Source organism: Mobula birostris, chromosome 15 (genome assembly GCF_030028105.1).
Source record: "Mobula birostris isolate sMobBir1 chromosome 15, sMobBir1.hap1, whole genome shotgun sequence".
NCBI lineage: Eukaryota > Metazoa > Chordata > Chondrichthyes > Myliobatiformes > Myliobatidae > Mobula > Mobula birostris.
In genome coordinates, this window is record NC_092384.1 from 24,462,038 (window position 1) to 24,482,886 (window position 20,849).

The following is a 20,849-nucleotide window of genomic DNA, read 5'->3' on the forward strand; positions in this document are numbered from 1 at the left end:
TACACTCGTTAAAGGCCTCACTAACGTGAAGCCCATCTGACTTACACCACAAATGTATGTGTATGTTGTGACACTACTTTGTAAATCCCACCAGCACACAGCACAAGGCAACGGAGTTCAGATTTTACCTCCGGTGTCCTCTGTAGGCAAGCTTGTACATTCCATCCTAGTGATCGCGTGGATCTCTTCCGGGTGCTCCGGTTTCCTTCCACATCCCAAAGGTGTGCGGGGTTAGCAGGTTAATTGGTCATTGTAAATTGTCCCGTGATTAGGCGAGGGTTAAATCTGTGGGTTGCTGGGCTTGAAGGGCAGGAAGGTCCTAAACTCTGCTGTATCTCTAAATAAGTAAATCCTACAAGTGGGAAGCACACTTAACCCCATTCTCACCTGTTATCTTCCTTCTTACAACTTGAAAGACAGTGCTAGTGACTGCTTGGTGAATAATTCCTGTTCATTTGATCTTGTGCATTAACCAGCTGGCTGAATTATCTCAAGTGCCGGAATCGCCATTAAGGAAGCCACACACACAACATTGTAATGCTAATACAAGAGCTAGCGACCTAGGTTCAATTATCGGTGCAGTCTGTAAGGAGTAGCTGTGCTCTGCCCTGACTGCATGGGCTCTCCCTGGGTGCTCCGTTTTCCTCCCACATGCCAAAGATGGACGGTTAACCGGTTAATTGGTCACATGGGTATAATTGGATGGTACGGGCTTGTTGGGCCGTTACCCTGCTGTATCTCCCATTTTAAAAAACTAAAATGCTGGATCACAAGATGAGGGGGAAAAAAAGTACAATTGACACTTCAGGCCAAGACCTTTCATCAGTTCTGATGAAGGGCCTTAGCCTGAAATATTGACTATTTTCCTCCAGAGCTGTTGGCTGACCTGCTAAGTTCCTCCAGTACTTCGTGTGTTGCTCTAGATTTCCAGCATTCGCAGAACCTCTGGAGTCTCTATTAAGGAAGCAGCTGTTTTGAAACGTGTTCAGAACAGAATTTTTTTCCAATGGCTATCTTGTTGCTGGAAGGAAGTACATGCTTGTTGATGGTCTCCAGGCTTACTGAGCAGAGAAAGCGAGGAGTAAGTATGTTAGGTTGCACAATCACAATGAAATTAGATTCAGCATAGGAGATGACAAAAAAATGACAAATCAGTGTTTTATCTAACTAAATGAAAGAAAAATTAGCATATGGAACTACAAATTAGTAATAGAGAGATTGAGGTTGGAAACAGGAAAAGCACATGCTCATTCCAGAGTAGAGAAAAATAAGGCAATCTTGAACAAGCAGGAAAATCTGATCAAATTGAAACTTTTTAAAAGCATTTTTTAATACTACATATAAATTAAGAAAAAAATGGGAGAAAAATGACAGTTGGGAAAACTACAAACAGAGATTTGAAAGGCTAAATAGTTTTATTCTGGTTGATCTTCCAAAGAATTGCACAATACAAGGGGATAATGGGGAAATGAATTTGAGAGTTAAACGACCAAGGGACTGGGCAGAGAAATTGGTCGCTGTAATCAGGAAGTAATTGTAGCAGGCGCTGGAGACTACCCAAGAGAAGTAACACCAAAACATTATTGAATGAAAACCTTTAGAAACTCCTTATACCATTGTGACCATTTCCTTCCCTTGCCACAGCCATTTCCCCAGGCTGAAGCAAGTCATTTGCAGTCCTGTATATCTGCTGAACTCAGAGCCACTTAACTCTGTCTCTTTCACTGTCCAAAGTAGAGAAATTTTATCCTTAATTCTGTCACCAATAAACCCAACTAATCAACACTCCCTTTCTTCACCCTCTATGAACTTCGGTTCTTCCACAGCTCTGACATTAAATAGGCTATCCCCTGCCAAGCCCCCGCACTGTGTGTAAGAATAAAAAATCTATATTGGAGAAATTATGGCTTCTTGATGCAAACTGGACCAACATGTCATAGCATCAGAACTACAGCACCAAAACAACCCCTTCAGTCCATCTAATCTAGGCTGAACTATTATTCTGCCTAGTTCCATCAATTCACACCTGAACTATAGCCTCCACAACCTTCCCAACCATTTCCCTATCCAAGCTTCGCTTTAACGTTGAAATCAAACCCAGATCCTCCACCTCCACTGAACACTTGTTCAACACTCTCACTACCCTCTGAGTGAAGTTCCTCCTCATGTTCCCCCTAAACATTTCACCGTTTACTATTAACCTACAACCTCTAGTTCTAGTCTCACTCAGTGGAAAAAGCCTGCCTGCATTTATCCTCTGTACCCCTCAGTTTTGTATACCTCTATCAAATCTCCCCTCATTCTCCTATGCTCCAAAGAATAAAGTCCTAAACTATTCAAACTTCCCCTGATACCCTGGTCCTCAAAGTCCTGGTAATGTCTTGTAAATTTTGTCTATACTCTTTCCATCTTATTTATAACTTTCCCGTAGATAGGAGAGTCCAATGCAAATTCCTCATTCTTTCAGTCATACTTCTACGACATTATGCTGTCCAGTCTCTGACATTTTTCTATCTCCACCAACATTTCTTATCTTAGACTCTTGTGGATCCCCTCCTTCCTCATGACCTGAACTATGAAATAGCGAACAAAGTTAACATTAACAGGAGTTAACATTTCTGATTAATGACTCTTCCTCTGGTGACTAAAACCGTTTCTCTCACTACAGGTGCTGCCTGACCTGCTGAGTATTTCCAATGTTTGTTTTTAAAACTCAAATCTCCAGTAGTAATGGAGTTTTGATTTTTAGACACAGGTTATCTATTCCTACCACTGGAAAATCTATATTTAACAGGCACTGTAAATCAGCAATATTATGAAATATAATTTTAAAATACTTCTGTCTCTGCTGTGTTAGAATTAGCAGACGCATGGAACAAAACAAGTCCTTGCGAATATGTCAAAAGATAATGAGGTACGAGTGTCATATAATGGGACTCAAAGGTCCCACTGAAGAAGCACTCTGCATACATCTAATTTATCTCCCTCGACATGATCAAACAGGTTGAGACAATCCCTTGCCAGTGCACAAAAGGTGTCTGCAACAAAAAGCAGCAATGCAAACTGGGCTGAGATAAACTATCAAAAATATTTACATAACTACAAAGAAAGATTATGTAAACAGGATTGGGCGGATCAACCAGCTGTACACAGCGTGTCCTGGGCAAAGCACAGGGAGTTGTATTCAGCATCACTACCACATCACTGAGCTTGATAAAGAAGAGACCTAGTAATTAAAATAGAAAAACAACAATCACTTGTATTTAATAGCTTTTGGCGAGGATATACGATAAACAGACTGGTTGATTCATCTGTATGAAACACTTATGCATTTATGGGTGAGGCTCTTTCATTTGCCTCAAAATTCCTATCTTGATTCACATCTTCTATCCCCTTTCTAATACTTATATTAGCTTGGATCAGTTTCAACTCATGTTTACTACTTTATTGAGCTTTTAAAACTGTTGCCCACTTCCTCCTCTCCTAAGGGTACCTCTCACTTTTGCACACAGTGAAGGTGTGCTTGGATCTCCATTTGTAATGATACTGGGCTTGCTGACCACAAAGTTCTAAACTCAAAGACCGTAAACCCCAATGGATATAAATAGCCCCTAGAACCCTGACTAAAGGAAGGCTATACTGTAACTACCCAATCTTCAAAGACCAGTTCACTTCACTGTTCATTCTCCAGGGCAAGTTTAGCTACCAACATCCATGATTTGAGTGGTGGGTCCCCTCTCCATATCAAGGAGAAGGCCTATTTCTTGCTGAACTGTATTCATCAATTTCTCTTGTGCCTCAGTTTTTTGGGATAAACACAAAAGGTTTTTCATTTTTCCAGTTTACATCTATTGTATAATGGTTTTGACAATTGAGCACAGTCAGGCATGAAAGCTCTAACACAATTCACAGTCTAAGGGTTGATCGTAAGGCTTTTAGGGTCTTTAGATATCCTACTCGAATTGTCTAAACTCAGAGGTTAAACCACATCCCTGAGTGGTAATTGTCATACCTAGAAAATTTACACTTGTGCCAGAGTTTAGAATTTTTAATGTTAATTACATAGTTTCTGCCTGTCCCTTTCAAGAAGTAGGTGTGACCAGAATCCAATGGCCAGATCTATGCAAGATTTATACTTTTATGAGCAATCCTTGCAGTAGTTGCTGCAATTTCTGCTGCTGTATCAAATTTCGCTAAAAATACGAGCTTTGTCATATGGAAAGGTGAGACAAGGAATGCCATTTGTCGGATGGAATATTTTGATTAGATTTGTTGCTGAAATCTCCTGTGCAGTTTTTACTACATTAACATTAGCCCTCTCCTTCTTTACATTTTATTTTCCCAGAGCTGCAGAAGGGGGAGTGAATGTTTGGGATGGGGTCTGTTCCTTTGTATATGTAGAGGGTGAAGGACGAGGTGGGCCTCCAGCTATGTGTTCAGTTTCATACTCTTCTCCACAGTATCGATGTTCCCTCTGTCCCACAAGGAGCATCTTGGTCTCTTCTGCAAAGACAGGGGCTGCTACTAAACATTGGGCCAATGCCTAGAGCCCAGCCATCTAGATTGTGGGTGAATATCTTTTCCTAAGGCAGATTTCCAGGGAAGTTTTTTTTTGTTGTTGACATCTTCCTTGTTGAGGGGCTGGTGTAGAAGAAACTCTATGATTGCAATTGACCCGAGGAATGAGGTAGGCTTGATGACTTTGTTATTGACCCTGCGTTCACTTTAGAGGGAAAGGGGAAAACCCTGTGCCTGCAGCTCATTGTGTGGGAATAAGCAGTAACCCTGCTACCACCATGTAGTGCACAGGACCCCTTTAACAACCTCAAATTATTCTTGTGTCAGGTACTGATTAAAGGCAAATCCACACATGATGCAGAGGATTTCACTAAGATACGGGGAAACATTATAGATTTATAGAATGACCCAAGTCCCAGTCTGCCCTCGACATTTGTTTTCCGATCTTAAGCTGCTATTAAGCCTCATCTTTTGACCATTTTACTCAACAGAGTACCGAGTCCTCTGTGTACATCTCCACCATTTATTTCCTTAAAAATCCACACATATCTGATATGATTTCCACACTCATGCGGAGGTGGTAGCAAGGTTATGGGAATTGTTGGATATGTTGGGGAGTATTGTAGGTTTCAGCAAATAAAACAAAGTGAGGCGTTTTATTATTAATGAAACCCGTAACACATTTTATAGAACTCCTAAACACAAAAGCGTGCTAAAAAATCATTATGCAACAGCATCATCACGTCAGACCAGCCTCCTAAAGCGAAGCTCCAACACAACGATGGTGGTGAATTATGTACATTTCTCCCAGTTACGTTACCCTACAAGTACACGCCCCTCCTCCCATAATTCAATAAAACCGAGATTGACAGCCTGTCTGGAGCACAGACGAGCCGTCTGCCTTGGGTCCTGTGTTCCTTGGGTGGAGGAACGGCTGGTGCCCCTGGCTCTTCCAGAGTTGTACTGACACACTCATGGTCACGTTGTGACAGCAGGGACACGTCAGTGGAATACTCCAAATCTTGGTGGGCTGATTTAAGGCAATCTACCAAAATATGTCTAGATTTACCCCACTTATCTATGATAAAAGTCTTTTCTCCCCATTTCCGAACACAGAACAGGCCTTCGTGAGGGAGCTAAGGGGATGTTGATGTGCATAATTGTGGACAAAAACAAATGAGGTAGAGTACAAGTCAACAGGAACCCAAGAGTGCTGTATCCCATGATGAGAGGTAGGAATAGGTGCAAAGGAATTGAGTTTACTGAGGAGGGTGGAACGCTGTTGAGAGGCCAATCAGACAGTCGTGGCATCAGGAAAGAAATCACCTGGCACTCATAATGGCTGTCCGTACACCAACTCAGCAGCAGACGATTGCAGGTTCTCTTTTGGAGCAGTTCTGAGCCCCAGCAGGACCCACGGGCGACGATCATGACAAAACTCATCGGTCAGGGAACCCCTCAGAGCAGCCTTGAAGGAGCGCTGAAACCGCTCGCACAGGCCATTGGACTGCAGGTGATACGCTGAGGTTCTAGGCCATTGCAGAAACTCAAAAAGGGATTATCACAACTGCTTTGGAAATGTCCTCTGAGCACACAGGCACCTGGTAGTAGCTCCTAACTAGATTGACTTAAGAAAAAAAAATTAACTTTTCAGCTAAACATGCAGAAAAGTCTTCAAATTGTGGGACCAGATAACAATCAGGAGTAGTGGCCTCAGTAAGGTGACGGTAACCACCACATGGGCAAAGCCCAGAGGCTACTCAACCAGCATACAATGCCAATTCTTTCCATGTTGGCAAACTCAGCTTTAGCAGTTGGCAGCTTTTCTGGGTCGAGTCCACGCACAAGGGCATGGACTGGTGGGCCTGTTTTGGGAATATGGTGCTCAACGCCATGCTTTGTGACTGTAGTGGAGAATGTGGGCTCGGAGAGGTTTGGGAATTTGCCCAGCAGTCGAGCGAACTCGCATGCGGAGGAGCACATGCTTGACAGAGCCGTGGGGAACTTACTGGGTAGCTACCCTGCTGCCCCCAAAGTCCATGACATCCACAAACCAGCATTTCTTAAGATCAGCTAAGAGTCCTTGACACTGTATCAAGCAGAGGTCTAGGTATTTTAACTAGGACGAAGTCCCATGTGTAACGTTGCCCACTGAACCAGAGCATCAGCCATTGTGTCCCATAGGTCTGGATCTTGCTACAGTCGGCGGCCTCCAGCAAGGTTTCATCCCTCTTTACCTCCTGCACAATAGGCGATGCCAGCAGCACACTCACTTGAGCACCCCGTCACACAGGAAGAGTCGCCCTGAAAGGGTGTCCATAATGAACAGTAGACGACCCTGGCAGCTGGAACCCATGGTGTTCACAGACCTCTGATGTCCTGATACACTGGCGCTGTCAAAGCTGCAAGAGGCTCAGTATTTCCTGGTGCTTGTGCCAAAGTGAGCGTGGTTAAAAACACAGGCCCAGCGTTGGCTGTTTCTCAGCTGCAGACGTCCTTATGCTGGGACCTTGCTGACTGGGCTTATTGAGGTACAGGAATGAAGAGGAATTATGCATTGCTGCCTAGCTGAGTGTAAACCATCAGCCATTTTAGTAAGTTCCCTATAGTCCTTCACGGGTGCATTAGCGAGGGCTATGTGAACTTGATCAGGCATTTGCTGCATGAAGAGTTCTTTAGAAACAAGACAAGGATGGAGATCTCCCAGGAGACAGAGCATACAGTCCATTAGCTTTACAGGCCTAGCATCACCAAGACTGGGTAGGGAGAACAACTCAGACTCCAACAGTCCAAAAGTCTGTGAAAAATGAGTTTTCAGCGATCGGTATTTATTGTGTTCAGGCAGGTGTTCAAGCAGACTCACCACTCTCATCACCATGGAATTGCTGAGCAATGCTACCAGGTAGTACAATTTGGTGTCGTCCGTGGAGATTTCTCGCAGAGCAAACTGGGCCTCAGTTTGTACAAACCAAGTGACGGCATTTTACCCCCAAAACTCTGGCAGTTTCGAAGCAACTGCATTGGCCAATATGTTCAATAAATCTGCTTTAGAATTATTCCATCAGGGTCACCAATGTAGGTTTTTGCAGATAAAACAAAGGGAGGCATTTTAGGCTTAATGAGACCTGTAACACATTTTATTGATCTCCAAATCCTAAACACAAAAGAACACTAAAAATCTTTATGTAACAATGTCATCTTGTCAGGCCAGCCTCTTAAAGCAAAACCCCAACTCAATGTCAGTGTTTGGGAATTATGTACATGTCTCCTAATTACATTACCCTGCAGTATGACCAGCCCTGCAACCTCCCAGCACTTTGAAGCAGCCACTTCAGAATTCCTTCAGCATTGGCTGGAGACGTGGTGCATACTGCCTTCAAACTCTGAATAGCCCAAAGTTCAAAAACCTGATGGAAAGTTTGTACTGTGGAAGCTACAGTGGCTCTCTATACAGAAACCTGTCCCTGTATTCTTCTTTTACTGACTGCAGTCAATCTTTTTAGTATTTCTAGTGCATGTTCCCAAGCATCTGTTCTCCATGGATCATTACTACTTCATGCTTGCCCAGAAGGTGTACACAATATCCCATGCATCGGGTTTAAGATATGGGTCACTCAGATTTTAATCAAACAAGTATGTGGTTCCCAACTGGATGCTTGGTTTCTATCCAAAATGGGGCCAATTTGTTGTCTTCAGGCACGAATTATTGCTACGTGGTGGGCTCCGGTACAAATTGTGGTGGTCTGAGTCCAGCAAGTTGTACAGCAAGGTTGGTGTGTCTAATTTACCTCATGTTCTACCCCTTCATCAGTTCAGCCTTGACTTGAAGAGTAAAATATTCATCGTGTTCAAGTTGAGGAACAGTTGGGGTACTATCCCATTTTTCCAATGGTTCAATTTAACGTCAGAGAATCTATACAGTATACAACCTGAAATCCTTACTCTTCACAGACATCCACGAAACAAAGAAAAAGAAACCCAAAGAATGAATGACAGAAAAACGTTAGAACCCTTAAGCTCCCCATCCCCCTCCCCCCCACTTCAGCAAAAGCAACAGACCCCCCCTCCATAACCCACCATACAAACAATAGCAAGCCCCCAGAGACCATGACCCAGAGTACATCAGCAACCACCATCCATCCCAATACTTAGAGCTCGCAACACGCCCTCTCTCTGACTAATGAGAGATATTGCTCTTGGCACAGCGAGAGGAGAGGCTGTTTCAATGTTACAATCTGCCAATACTCACTGTTCCTGCTATATTATTTACACATTCATAATATTGATCCCCATTTGACTGTGTAACTGCTAGGAACCAGGATATCAACCATTTCATAGTACTATGTGCTGTAGCACCTGTCGAGAGCTCTCTGAGTTGGGCTACTGCTAAAATAATTCTTTCTAAAATAATACTTTTGGTATAACATGACCTTGATGATGCAGGGTTTGCTGACTACAAAGTTCTAAACTCAGACAAAGACTTGAGCCCTGTTGGATATTAATAGCCATGAGTCCCCTCACTTACAGGAGGTTATATATTGACTATCCAATCTTCAAAGACTAGTTTACTTCTCTGTTTATTCTCCACTGCGAGTTTAGCTGCCAATACTCACTATTTGAGCAGCGTGTCTCCTCTCCATACCAAGGAGAAGATACTTCCAGCTAACAAAGTAGCTTAAACACAGGTTATTTATTTTCAGTGACACATATTTAAATCCAAGCAGCATTCTTAAAACATACTTCGCATTCACTGAACATTTCTATTTTGAATATTTCCAAATTACAAACCATTTCTAAATCAAAGAATATTCAAAACACAACTATAGTTCCTCTAAACTAAAAAGACATAACAATGCAAAAGAACAAATCGTCCATTGCAGACATCAAAGCCAGAGGAATGGATTCTAATTCACCCCGTGTTTCTCCCATGCTTCTTGATGTTCCTACCCAATTCCTAATAAGCCTGGGTGAACTGCTCTCTACATGTAATGCCCTTTTTCTTTGACACTTGGGTGACTTCGCATGTATATATTTCCTGAGATTTCCTTTTTACCGAAACAGTCTAAAAGCTTTTTGGAGATACAGACACCAGCTACCTACATTTAATGTCGCAAAGCTAACTTCATTGAGTACATACATATTCCAACTATAAATACATCAGTTATTTGACATGCCAAATTAAATCATTCATCTGGTCTGCAAGCTTCCTTGAACTAATGTGCTTGAAACAAACCAAATTAAATAACCCATTGTCTTATACTACACCCTCTTGATCAGCAAAAAAAGGTTGTGAGTTAATAGTCAGTTCCATAGAAAGGGCTTATTTGCTGTTTTTTCTTAAACTTCAAGCTGATTACTGCTCGTCATTTACATTTTAAGAACTGAAGATTGATTCCTATTTACAGTCAGAAGCTAAACAACTCATATAAGCGATAGGTGTTGTGTTTAGAAAGCCAAGCTTGGCAAAGCACAAGGTCCACTAGCCCAGGAAGTGAATATCCACCACATATTGTACAACCTCAAGTACACTGAACTGCAGAGAAAGGTGCACACAGAAAAGGCAGCACACAGTGGGATAAAGCCCAGCTCAATGCACTAACCTGCTGCATTTACTTCAGGTCCAGATTGTGCATGCAATACACTGTAGTGTGTTAATTTCGGAGGAACTTAAATTTTGTTACCTTTTGTCAGATTGCAGGAGGGAGGATGCATCCAAAAGAGCTCAGAACTGCAGATGCTGGAAATCTGCAAATAAAAACAAAACATTGCTGAATACACTCAGCAGGTTGGCCAATATCTGCAGAACTGTCATTTCAGGTCAATGGCCTTTCATTAGATGGTGTCCAACTCATCATGTAGTTTTAAAATTTACCTTTTTCCATTACAAAAGAAATACAGTTTGGGCCACTTAAACCCTGTTGTATCTGTATACTCTAACCACAAACTCAAAGCAGCCTCTGTCACTAAATGACATGCACATATGTAATTTCCCTGAGAGGGGTGCCATTCAAACTTAAAAGGTCACATTATAAATAAATATTGAAATCCTTTTTCTGTTTATTTGCATTCATCTCATATTGCTCACACAAACTCAAGAGCTGAAATTTAAACTCTTCCAATGCATCTACGGTTCTACTGCTCGAGCCCCACAAAATGCAAAAGTTAAATCAGCAATTGGAACGGAGATATCACATGACAGAATTCTCAGTTTCTGTCCATGTTTGGCTACTCCTGTTCCATTTGTCCAATAAACTGCCATGCTTTTCCCCATTTCTCAGTAGTCCTCACAACATTACATTTGGCATTGTGAATACTAGAAGCAATAACATTGACAGATAAGGGATAAAATGGGGCAAGCCTCTTTCACTTTACATTTTATAACTTAAAATTCTTATGAACATTGAAGGAGCCTTCAGACTGGTTCTCACAGTTTGCATGCCCCAATCTCTTCATTCTAGACTCAGGAAAACCTTTTATATCTACTTAAGTACTTAGTTTTTAAAAACCACTAAATCTTTTTACTTATGAAACAAAAAAAAAGTGCTTGGCAAGAATTTTTTCTTAGGCTCTTATAGGTACTCTGAAGGAAGATGTTAGGAGAAATGTAATGCAGAGCTTATATTCTTTTACTGGTAGTGTGGTGCAGAGGCTCAGTGAGACAATGTTGATCCCACACAGATCCAGCGATCCAGGCTCAGCCCTGACCACAACTCCCACTTCGACATTGCACACGTTCCTTGTGTCGGTGAGAGTTCCCTCCTACATCCCGAAAGCATGCAGGATGCTGGGTTAATTGGTTTCCTAATACACGTGGTGGAGATACATCTCTAACAGAGGAGGTGTAGGGTGCTACTCCCCTCCGCTAGCCTGCAAGTCACCCTTGGGCAAGGTGTAGCACCTGCTTAGATCAGGGTCACGTGAAGCTATGGGAGCAGGTGATGGGTGGTCGTAGGAGCAGCTGGTGCACCTCAGAAGAAAGCAACGGCAAAATACTTCTGCAGAAAAATTTGCCAAGTTTAATCATGGTCATGGGACCATGATCATCTACATCATACAACACCACACATAATGATGCTGATGAATACATGTGGTAATGGAGAACCAGTCGGGAATGGATGGACATGGTAGGGAGTGAGTTACAGAGAAATGATTGGAGGATAGAATAGATGACGCTACACTGACAGATGGCACAGTTTCAGCGGCCTTTTTCCATATCATGAGAAATGGAAGATATTACACGTAATTGTTGTAGCGTGGATGAAATTACCGGAGAGACAGAGTCACTGGTAGATACAAATACTTGACACAACAAAGTACAGCAGGCATCTCGAGACGCTTTCCGCAGAAAGGTCTGCTAGCTAAAATGTGGGCTCGATATTTATATGCTAAACACAAAGGCAATCGCTACTTAAAAAGTTACAGATAATGCTTCCTTTTGAAGCTACATACAACATCACACCTTCAGATTTCATCCTTTCCTTCTGACGCCAACATGTCTGTGTTGGTATCCACAGCCTTTAGTTCAATCCACAATACATTTATTTGGCATTTTACGTGCTAACATAGAAGACAATTAATAGTTATAATGTATAGATAAGACTGTCTTCGAAACTACAGCATCAGGCACCAGAAGCATCTGGTATTTACACCTTTTAGGAAGCCCGTTGTGGTGGACTCAATCCACAGTCCTTTGTCAAACAGTTAAAATAGAAGTCCGGTGGCCAAAGTCATTTAAGTGTTAACAAAACATCTACCCAAAAAGGAATCCACTCTGACAGTAATCATTTTATAATAAAATGCAAAAGCACTCAGAAACTGACAGTGATCTTAAGCTACCTGCAATGTTGGCAAGGGATGAGAAGGCCATTGTTCTACCACAGTGGATTCATCTAATAAGTAGGAAGAAATCTCAAGTGTGAGGGATCTTGGCATCCCCAGCTTAAAAGGTTTAGATGTTTGTTTAAAAACAAAATAAAGCAGGGCCTTTTTACAAGTGTATGTTGTCTGGGAGAGTATGCATTAATCAGGGCTCTTTGTACAGTGGCAACAGACAAGAGCATGCAGTTGTCATCAGGCCACCAACTTGGGAGATGAAAGGAAACTGGAAACTCGAAACTCGTCCCTCATTAAAAATCCACTTCAGTCAAATCTGCCTCAGGATCATCAGTGTAGTTTTCAACACTAATCATGATTGAGGTACATTCAGTGACCCCTCATACCTAATAAAGTGGCCACGAGTGCATGTTTGTGCTCGAACCCATCCACGTCGAGGTTCAATGTGTTGTGCATTCAGAGATGCATGTCTACACAGCACTCTTACAATGTGTGGTTAATTGAGTTAATGTCACCTTCTTGTCAGTTTTAACCAATCTCGTCATTCTCCTCTGACCTCGCATTGACAAGGCATCATCATCCACAGAACTGCTGCTCGCTGGATTTTTTTTTGTTTCTCACACCATTCTCTGTAAACGCCAGAGACTCGTGAGTGAAAAATCCCAGATCAGCAGTTTCTGAGATACTCAAGACACCCTGTCTGGCACCAACAATCATTTCACAGTCAAAGTCACTCAGATCACATTTCTTCCCCATTCTGATGTTTGGTCTGAACAACAACTGAGCCTCTTGACCATGTCTGCATGCTTTTATGCATCGAGTTGCTACTACACGATTGGCTGTGTAGATATTTGCATTAACAAGCATGTGTACAGATGTACCTCATAAAGAGGATACTGAGTGCAAGTTCAAGCTAAATAATGATAGAGGGAATTTGGCTTCAATTTAATTTGAGAAATTAAATTTATCCAACTTCCAGAAGTGTTTAATATTACTCTTGCAGCCAAATTTCTGTTGAGAATGTACTAGTCAGAGTATTAGAGTCACATTGCACAAAGGACCCAGAACCCACATCAACCACTGAGCACTAATCCCATTTTCCAATAACAGCATGTGGCTTCCTTTGTCATTTCAAGTGATAATCTAAATATTTATGAGATATTGCATGTGCACCCATCTCCTTAAACAAGGTGTTTCAACCACCTCAAGTCCCTTCTACATATCTTACCCTTTATTTTAAGCATATACTCTCTGCTGATGCAAGGAAATACATCTCACCATCTACCCAATGGCTTTAGTCACCCCAGAACCTCAAAAAAAAACAGAAGAAATATCACAGTCAGACCCGTCCAGAATGGAAACAGGTCCTGAGCCAATGCCATTTTCCAGAACTTGGCCCAAATCCTTCTGTGGGGTTGCATTTCAAGTGCACAAACTATATCCTGATGGTTTGACATCAGGCTCAGCAGGTGAGGCTTGCCAAGTTTCCCTGTAAGTTACTAGTTCCTGCACCCCGAGCCTCACCAGGGATCTGGATCCCAAGCACCCCTGAAACTTCCTGGGTTGATCAGAAGATTCATTATAATACTGTATCACATCTTTAATTAAAGATATTGGGCTGTTAGTACTTGAATAGCATCCAATAGTCCATAAAATCTGTGCAAAGTTGTGAGTGCATTGGACTAATGGAGTTTTACTCTAACTCCTAAACATTTTGAGTTTACCCCCCTCTACCACCCCAGTAGGTTCCAGGTTTCAAACTCCCTCAGGTGGCTTGATGAAACATTTTGAAAAGTCATGAATATAACATATAAAGTTCAAAAATAGAATAAATAATAATGGTCAACTCAAGTCTGCTCAGGCTTATTTGGGATATTCAGTACAAAGCTGACAGCTCACAGACCCAACGGTCAGACTGCCTTTAAAATGCAACGGTGCAGAACACATTACAATTTGTTACCTTACAAGGAATATTTGAAGTACACTAAAATCGATATCAGCTAATATTTCAGCTGGGTGCAATTACGATAGGCTCAGACATCTCAGCCTTTTCAAAGGAAGTGGATCATTTTCAAAGGGTAATCCTGTTAAAATTTAAACACGAGGCTCGGATAATCATAATGAATGCTATGATCCAAGTATGCATCCAAACATGTCTGAAAGCAGCAGGATCGACAAGGTCATTAAGATGGCATGCAGTGCACTCTCCTTTCCAACACGGGCGCAGAACACATGAGCAATGATGTACGACACAACTACTGAGGGTCCACAGGTTACAGATTTCACATTAGCATCAGAAATGACACATCACGAAATTTGTTTTGTGACAGCAGTACAGTTCAATACACAAAATAGACAAATATTACAACACAGCATATTTTTAAGAACAGTACAAAAGAAAAGAGCAAAAAGGGAAGGTTTTATGGGTTCATTCACCATTCAGATATCTGATGGTGGAGGGGAAGAAGCTGTTCCTAAAATACTGAGTGTGTGCCTTCAGGCTTCTGTACCTCCTCCTTGATGCTAGCAATGAGAAGAGAACATGTCCTGGGTGATGGGGATCCTTAAAGATGGATGCCGCTTTTTTAAGACATCGCCTTTTGAAGATGTCCTTGGTGGTGACCCAATTTACCTCAAATTCTCCCAGACTCTGCTCTCACATATTGTACTTCAACCTCCTGAGAAGGAAACAATGCAGGGATCACCGACAGAAACGGCCAATGCTTTCGCCAAACTCTCCTTCAAGAGGTATCAAACATCACAAATCCTGGGCCACCACCTCTCAATGATAACCTTCTTGCTTGTTATCTGTACACACACGTCTTAATTTAGATGAAGATTTGTCACAAGTTGCTGTTGGTAAATAGCACTCCTTTCACCGACACTGGCCTTCCCCAGTTTGTCCTTTACAAATAGGCCCCAAGCTCAAGGCTAAAGATTATAGGCCTCAATTTTGAGGGGAATTGTTCATCTCTGACTTGCAGAAAATTCAGTTCATAGGCAGTTCCTTTGGTAGTCTGGGGATCTGCTATAAACAAAACATTAATACTGCATGCAGTTCTGGTCACTCAGCTATAGGATGTGATCACACTTGAGAGGAGATTCAGCAAGATGTTGCCCGGCTTGGGGCATTTTAGAAATAAATAGGAAATTGGATAGTTGGGTTTGCTGTCCTTGGAGAAGATGGAGGAGATGTTGACTGGTATGTACAGAATGACAAGGGCCAAAAACAGTACACATCTTTCTCTTTAGCCGGAGCACCTTTAACCAGAGATCAGATTTTGGGCAAGAGATTTGGATGGGATTTCAATTACTTCACCCTCACTAGAGGATAGTTGAATGGATTGACCTAATCCTGAAGAATCCGTTACAAGACTGAATGGAAACAACCAGGAATAAATGCAAACTTAAACCAAAAGAGCATAAACTAAGTATATGGACAACAAAGGAGAGGATGGTTTGAGACAGTGAAGTCAGAAAAGTCAAGAAAGGAACCTAATGGAATATGAAAAGATTCCCTAGAAACACGAATTACACGAGGATAGATATCCACCTCTTTGATGGGAACAAGAGGATGGAGGTATAATTAACAAGCCTTTGCCATCTCTCTCAGCCAACACCATCCCAATCACTCAATTCTTCCACCTCCACCACATCTGCTTTCAGGATGAGTCTTTTTTCATTCTAGAATGAAGGAGATGTCCTCCTTTTTCAATGAAAGGGCTTTCCTTCCTCCACCAACAATGCTGCCCTCAACCACTTCTCTTCTATTTCACACATCTACTCTTTCCCCATCCTCCTGCCACCCTACCAAGGATAGGGTCCTCTTGCCCTCACCTACCAGCCCACCAGTTTCCGTGTCCAGCACATAATTCTCTGGAAATTCTGCCATCTAAACGGGATCCCACCACCAAGCACACCTTTCCTTTCCCACTTTCTACTTTCCACAGGGATCGCTCTCTATGCAAAGCCCTTGTCCATTCTTCCCTCCCCACTGATCTCCCTCTTGGCACTTGTCCTTGCAAGCGGAATAAGTGCCACACCTGCCCCTACACCTTCTCCCTCACCAGAATTCAGGGCCCCAAACAGTCCTTCCATGTGAGGCAACACTTCACCTGTGAGTGTTTAGGTCATCTGCTGTATTTGGAGCTCCTGGTGTGGCCTGTATATTGGTGAAACCCAATGTAGATTTGGGAGACCACTTCACCTAGGCTCCATCTGCCAGAAAAAGCAGGATCTCCCGGTGCCCGCCTATTTTAATTTTATTTCCCATTCTGATATGTTAATCCATGGCCTCCTCTACTGTCACGATGAGGTCACACTAAGGTTGGAGGAAAAACACCTTATATTTCGTCTGGGTAGCCTCCAATCTGATGGCATGAACATAGATCATTATATACTGATGGCATGAATCACCTGAATAATCGATTCACAATTCATATAGTGATGGCATGAACATCGGGTCATCATTTTCAAGAACTTTACAACTCATGCTCTCAGTATTATTTGAGCAACATTATTATTTTGATTTTTTTTTGGACTTGCAGTTTGTCTTTTTCACATTAGTTGTTTGTCAATCTTAGTGTAGTTTTCATCGATTATATTGTATTTCTTTGTTCTATGTGAATGCCTCCAAGAAAATGAATCTCAAAGTAGTATTTGGTGACATATAATGTATTTGATTAAAAAAATTACTTTGAACATTGATTGTCTTTGGTCTGTGCTACAAAACTAATCGGTTTAGCTTCCAGTCCTCACCACAAACTTCCCTAGCCACTGGCTCAATTATCTTTGTTTTGCCATGCTTATTCCCAATTGTTTCTTGTTGGTTTTTTGGGGATTAGTACAGTTTCAAACCATGTAAGGGGGTTTCGTCCCTTACTGCGTAGGCTAACTAAAATGGCTTCTTTGTTATATTATACTCGGGAATGCTTCTTTGTTATGTTATACTGGGGAATGCTTCTTTGTTATGTTAAATGCTGAGAAAGTCTGTAGCTGGACATTTGCTTGGGTTACTACAGATAGCAGGGTGCTATTAACCAATTGGGATAGTTGTTATGATTTTGGTGTATCTGGAAGATTTGTATGCACGGGGTTTTGGGGCAGAAGGCAGGAGAGCGAGACAGAGGATGGACCAGGTGCTGTGATGTCCGCTAACAGGGTCGGACCCCGAGGAGGGCGTTCGGCGAGGAGGGGAGACAGAGACGGACTCATGTGGAGCGTCTGGTCGACCACCGTTGTTGGCCCCAGGTGACCGGTCGAGGTAGTCCAAGGGGTCACAGGGTGAAGAAGAAGGGTCCTGAGCTCCAACTATTTTGTGCACAAAGAGATTGAACTTTGATAAGTGTGGTGCCTTTTATTTTCCTTTTATATTTTAATCTCTATTAATAATATAGTTCCAGTAATATCTATAAACTGTAAATCATTTAATCATATCTGGTGTATTGTCGGTTATTTGGGTGGGGTGGTGTACATCACACAGCATCCACACAAATTAATTACCCAGTTTGGCAGGGCCGTGGGTTGTTTCCCTAGACGACAGCGAGCCGAGCGACCCTGAGGGTGGCCAGGGGGGCTACACACTCACTTCCTTCCCCAACAACCATGGCTCAGCTCACCTGCTGCTGAAGTCCTCATCCAGCCCTTACCTCTAGAATCAACTGTTCAATGTTTTCCTGTATCTCCCATCTTCAGTCTGCATGAAGTTGTGCTCACTACCTACCTTTCACTGTATCCAAATTCATGCATTGCCCTTCAATTGAAAATCTCAGAAATACATTGCCCTGTCAGAATATTTTTTGATTTAATGATTTCTCCATTTTCAAATCTCTCCACCATCCTTGTTCTCCATTTCTTTAACCTCACAGATGAAATCTAGACTGAAGATGGCAAGTGAGGCATGGAATACAGAACAAACTATAGGATGATGGCCAGTCCATACCATGGACAGATAAAGGCAGCAAAGGTGTTAAAAATGTAGCTGAGGATATACTGGAATTCACCAAAAAGATTCACTTAACTAATTTCAAGATAAGAAGGTCATCTTATCAAAAATAAGGCAAAAAAAATAAATTATATCCTTCAGAGCTTAAAATAATCAGGGATGATTTTATTGAAATGCACAAGAACCTTAGGGCGTGTAATCAGATGGAGTGAGATGTTTCCACTAGTGGGAGAATTTTGAACAAGGGAACAGTTCCCAGATTAGGGTGTAGTCATTTAAAATTGAGGCATGTAGATGGAGCAGTGATGACTACAGGTATTGAATGGTGGGGTTAGGCTTGAGGTGCTTACTGACCTACTTCTGTTCCCTTTTTTTAAAAAAATGTTCTTATGAAAAAAACAAAATAATTTCAATTACTGCTCAAGGATCAAGAATCAGGAGCAAGGAAGCCACAATAATTACATATATAAACTAATTTAGGTTACCTTACTATAAATACACAAGATTATTCAACTGAATAAATATTTTCCTTGGAGTTGGGTAAACACATAGATAAGGAGAACAGCCAAGTATTGGAATTCTGTGCTAGTCTCCGACTTTGGAAGGTTCTGTATTCATATCAATTTATTGTTTGTTTCACATGATACAGGAAGACCACATTTGAAAATCATCATTATTTTGATTATCCAAAATTCACTGATACTGAGCAACTAACAGAACTCACAATCCAACTGCAACAGCCAAAATTGGACTTAGATTTGATTTCATGAATGCTTCCTGGGTCAGTCATGTTGGTCCCTCAAAATCTACTAATTCTATGATATCACAGAATACTGCACTCCTTACCATATATATCTGCACTAGTTCAAAACACGTTGGAAATTAAATTGAGGCTGTCTTCTTCTTCTTCAGTCCCTTGACATGGAAAATGATTCTAGGAAATGCAGGTTGAATACCACATCTGAAGATTGAAAATCTGAAAACCTCAGAAATACAATTATTTTTTGAGTGCTGACATGATGTCTCAAATGGAAAATTTCACAAGGCACTGGGAAGGTTTAGAAGTCTCTGTGCACCATAGACAGTTCTGAGAAGTGACTTCACATACGTAATGAGCAGAAATTAATGAAAAATAGAAAAACACTCCATAAACTGAAAAATGAAGATCTCAATCGAATATTGAAAGGGTGTATTAGTAGGCACCAGAGAGAACATGTGCCACAATGGTAATCTGATCATGAAACAAGCAAAGATCTATCGTGACAACTTGAAAACTGAAGGTAATTGTAAATAGATAGATAGACATACTTTATTAATCCTGAGGGGAATTGGGTTTCGTTACAGTTGCACCAACCAAGAATAGGGTATAAATATAGCAATATAAGACAATAATTAAATAATATGTAAAATATTACTTAAATATTAAGTAAGCTGTTTACAGAAATTTAAGAGGCACGGCATTAAATTTTTTAAAGCTTCTGCTGATCACAAAGCAGCAGAGAAATTCATTGATGAGTTTGCCAGGATCATTGCTGATGAAAATCTAACACCAGAACAAGTTGGCAATGCCGTTTGTATACCTTCCATAAAACCTTAACAAAGTAAAAAAAACAAATATTGTGTACTGTAACTTTTTAATCAAAGCACGACATTGTAGGTGGAGATTGAAAACCTGCTGTTATTGTTGTTCAACAGCTGATTCAGGTATTCTCCTGATGCTGTTGTGCTACTTTGGTAACCTTGCACACGTGTTTCATTAAATTAATAGTATGTAATAATTGTTATCATTAAGTACATATGTGTGATGAACAAAGACTGCTTACAAAGCAGATATATTCAGAGTTGGAAAGGATGACGATTGCAAGCTATTTTATCATATATTCCAAAATCGGAAATCTGAAAAACATCTTGCCCCAAGCATTTTGGATAAGGAGCATTCAACCTGTACTGATGAGCAGAGATACCTTGCTGGACCATGTAGGCATAGAGTTACAAACTGGTTCAAAAGGCATACAATATACTTTTGTTGGCTGGGGTATCAAATATAATAAGTTGTGATACATCTTTATAGAAAAAAGTTAGTTATGCTGTTGTACTGAATGCACTTTCCGTTACTACTTTATAAAAAAGACATACTTTCACTAGATGATACATGGGAGATTTACCTGGACGATGCAACACTTCAGCTATGAGGAGACTAGATATCCTTGGGATAGAGAAGGGATGACTTAACAGAGGTATAAAAAATGAGGAGGGGGAAAACAAGATCATGCTGGGAGAAAGATCATGGAGAGCCTCATAGCAATGACAGATGACTTTCTCCCCCACTTCAGCTGGCTGACAGGTTGTGTACAAACATCAGCATCAAGCTCAGAGTTGTGGATGGGGAGGCTTCGGTGTGTCTCTTGCAGATGCTGAGTGCCTCTGAACTTGAGAAGTTCCATTCTGCTCTTGGCTCTCAGTGGGATAGGGGCTTTGGTTGGTTGAACACAGGTAGCCTTAATGATGCTGATGAGCCCACACATGGTCCTGGCTGTCCACAAGCCGTTGGGCC

General features: G+C 41.5%; 1 protein-coding gene across 4 annotated transcripts in view; it reads right to left on the reverse strand.

The window, feature by feature from the left end:
* The window catches only part of cpne2 (copine II), a 275,831-nt gene that overhangs the window by 239,939 nt on the left and 15,043 nt on the right, over positions 1-20,849 (reverse strand). For 3 of the 4 annotated variants that reach the window (XM_072279463.1, XM_072279464.1, XM_072279461.1), the window contains exon 2: positions 10,200-10,263. In XM_072279463.1, the coding sequence (XP_072135564.1) occupies positions 10,200-10,230 (31 nt within the window). In that variant the 5' untranslated portion in view covers positions 10,231-10,263. Of the gene's footprint in view, positions 1-10,118; positions 10,264-20,849 lie in introns of all 4 variants that reach the window. The other variant, XM_072279462.1, reaches the window with a different exon arrangement.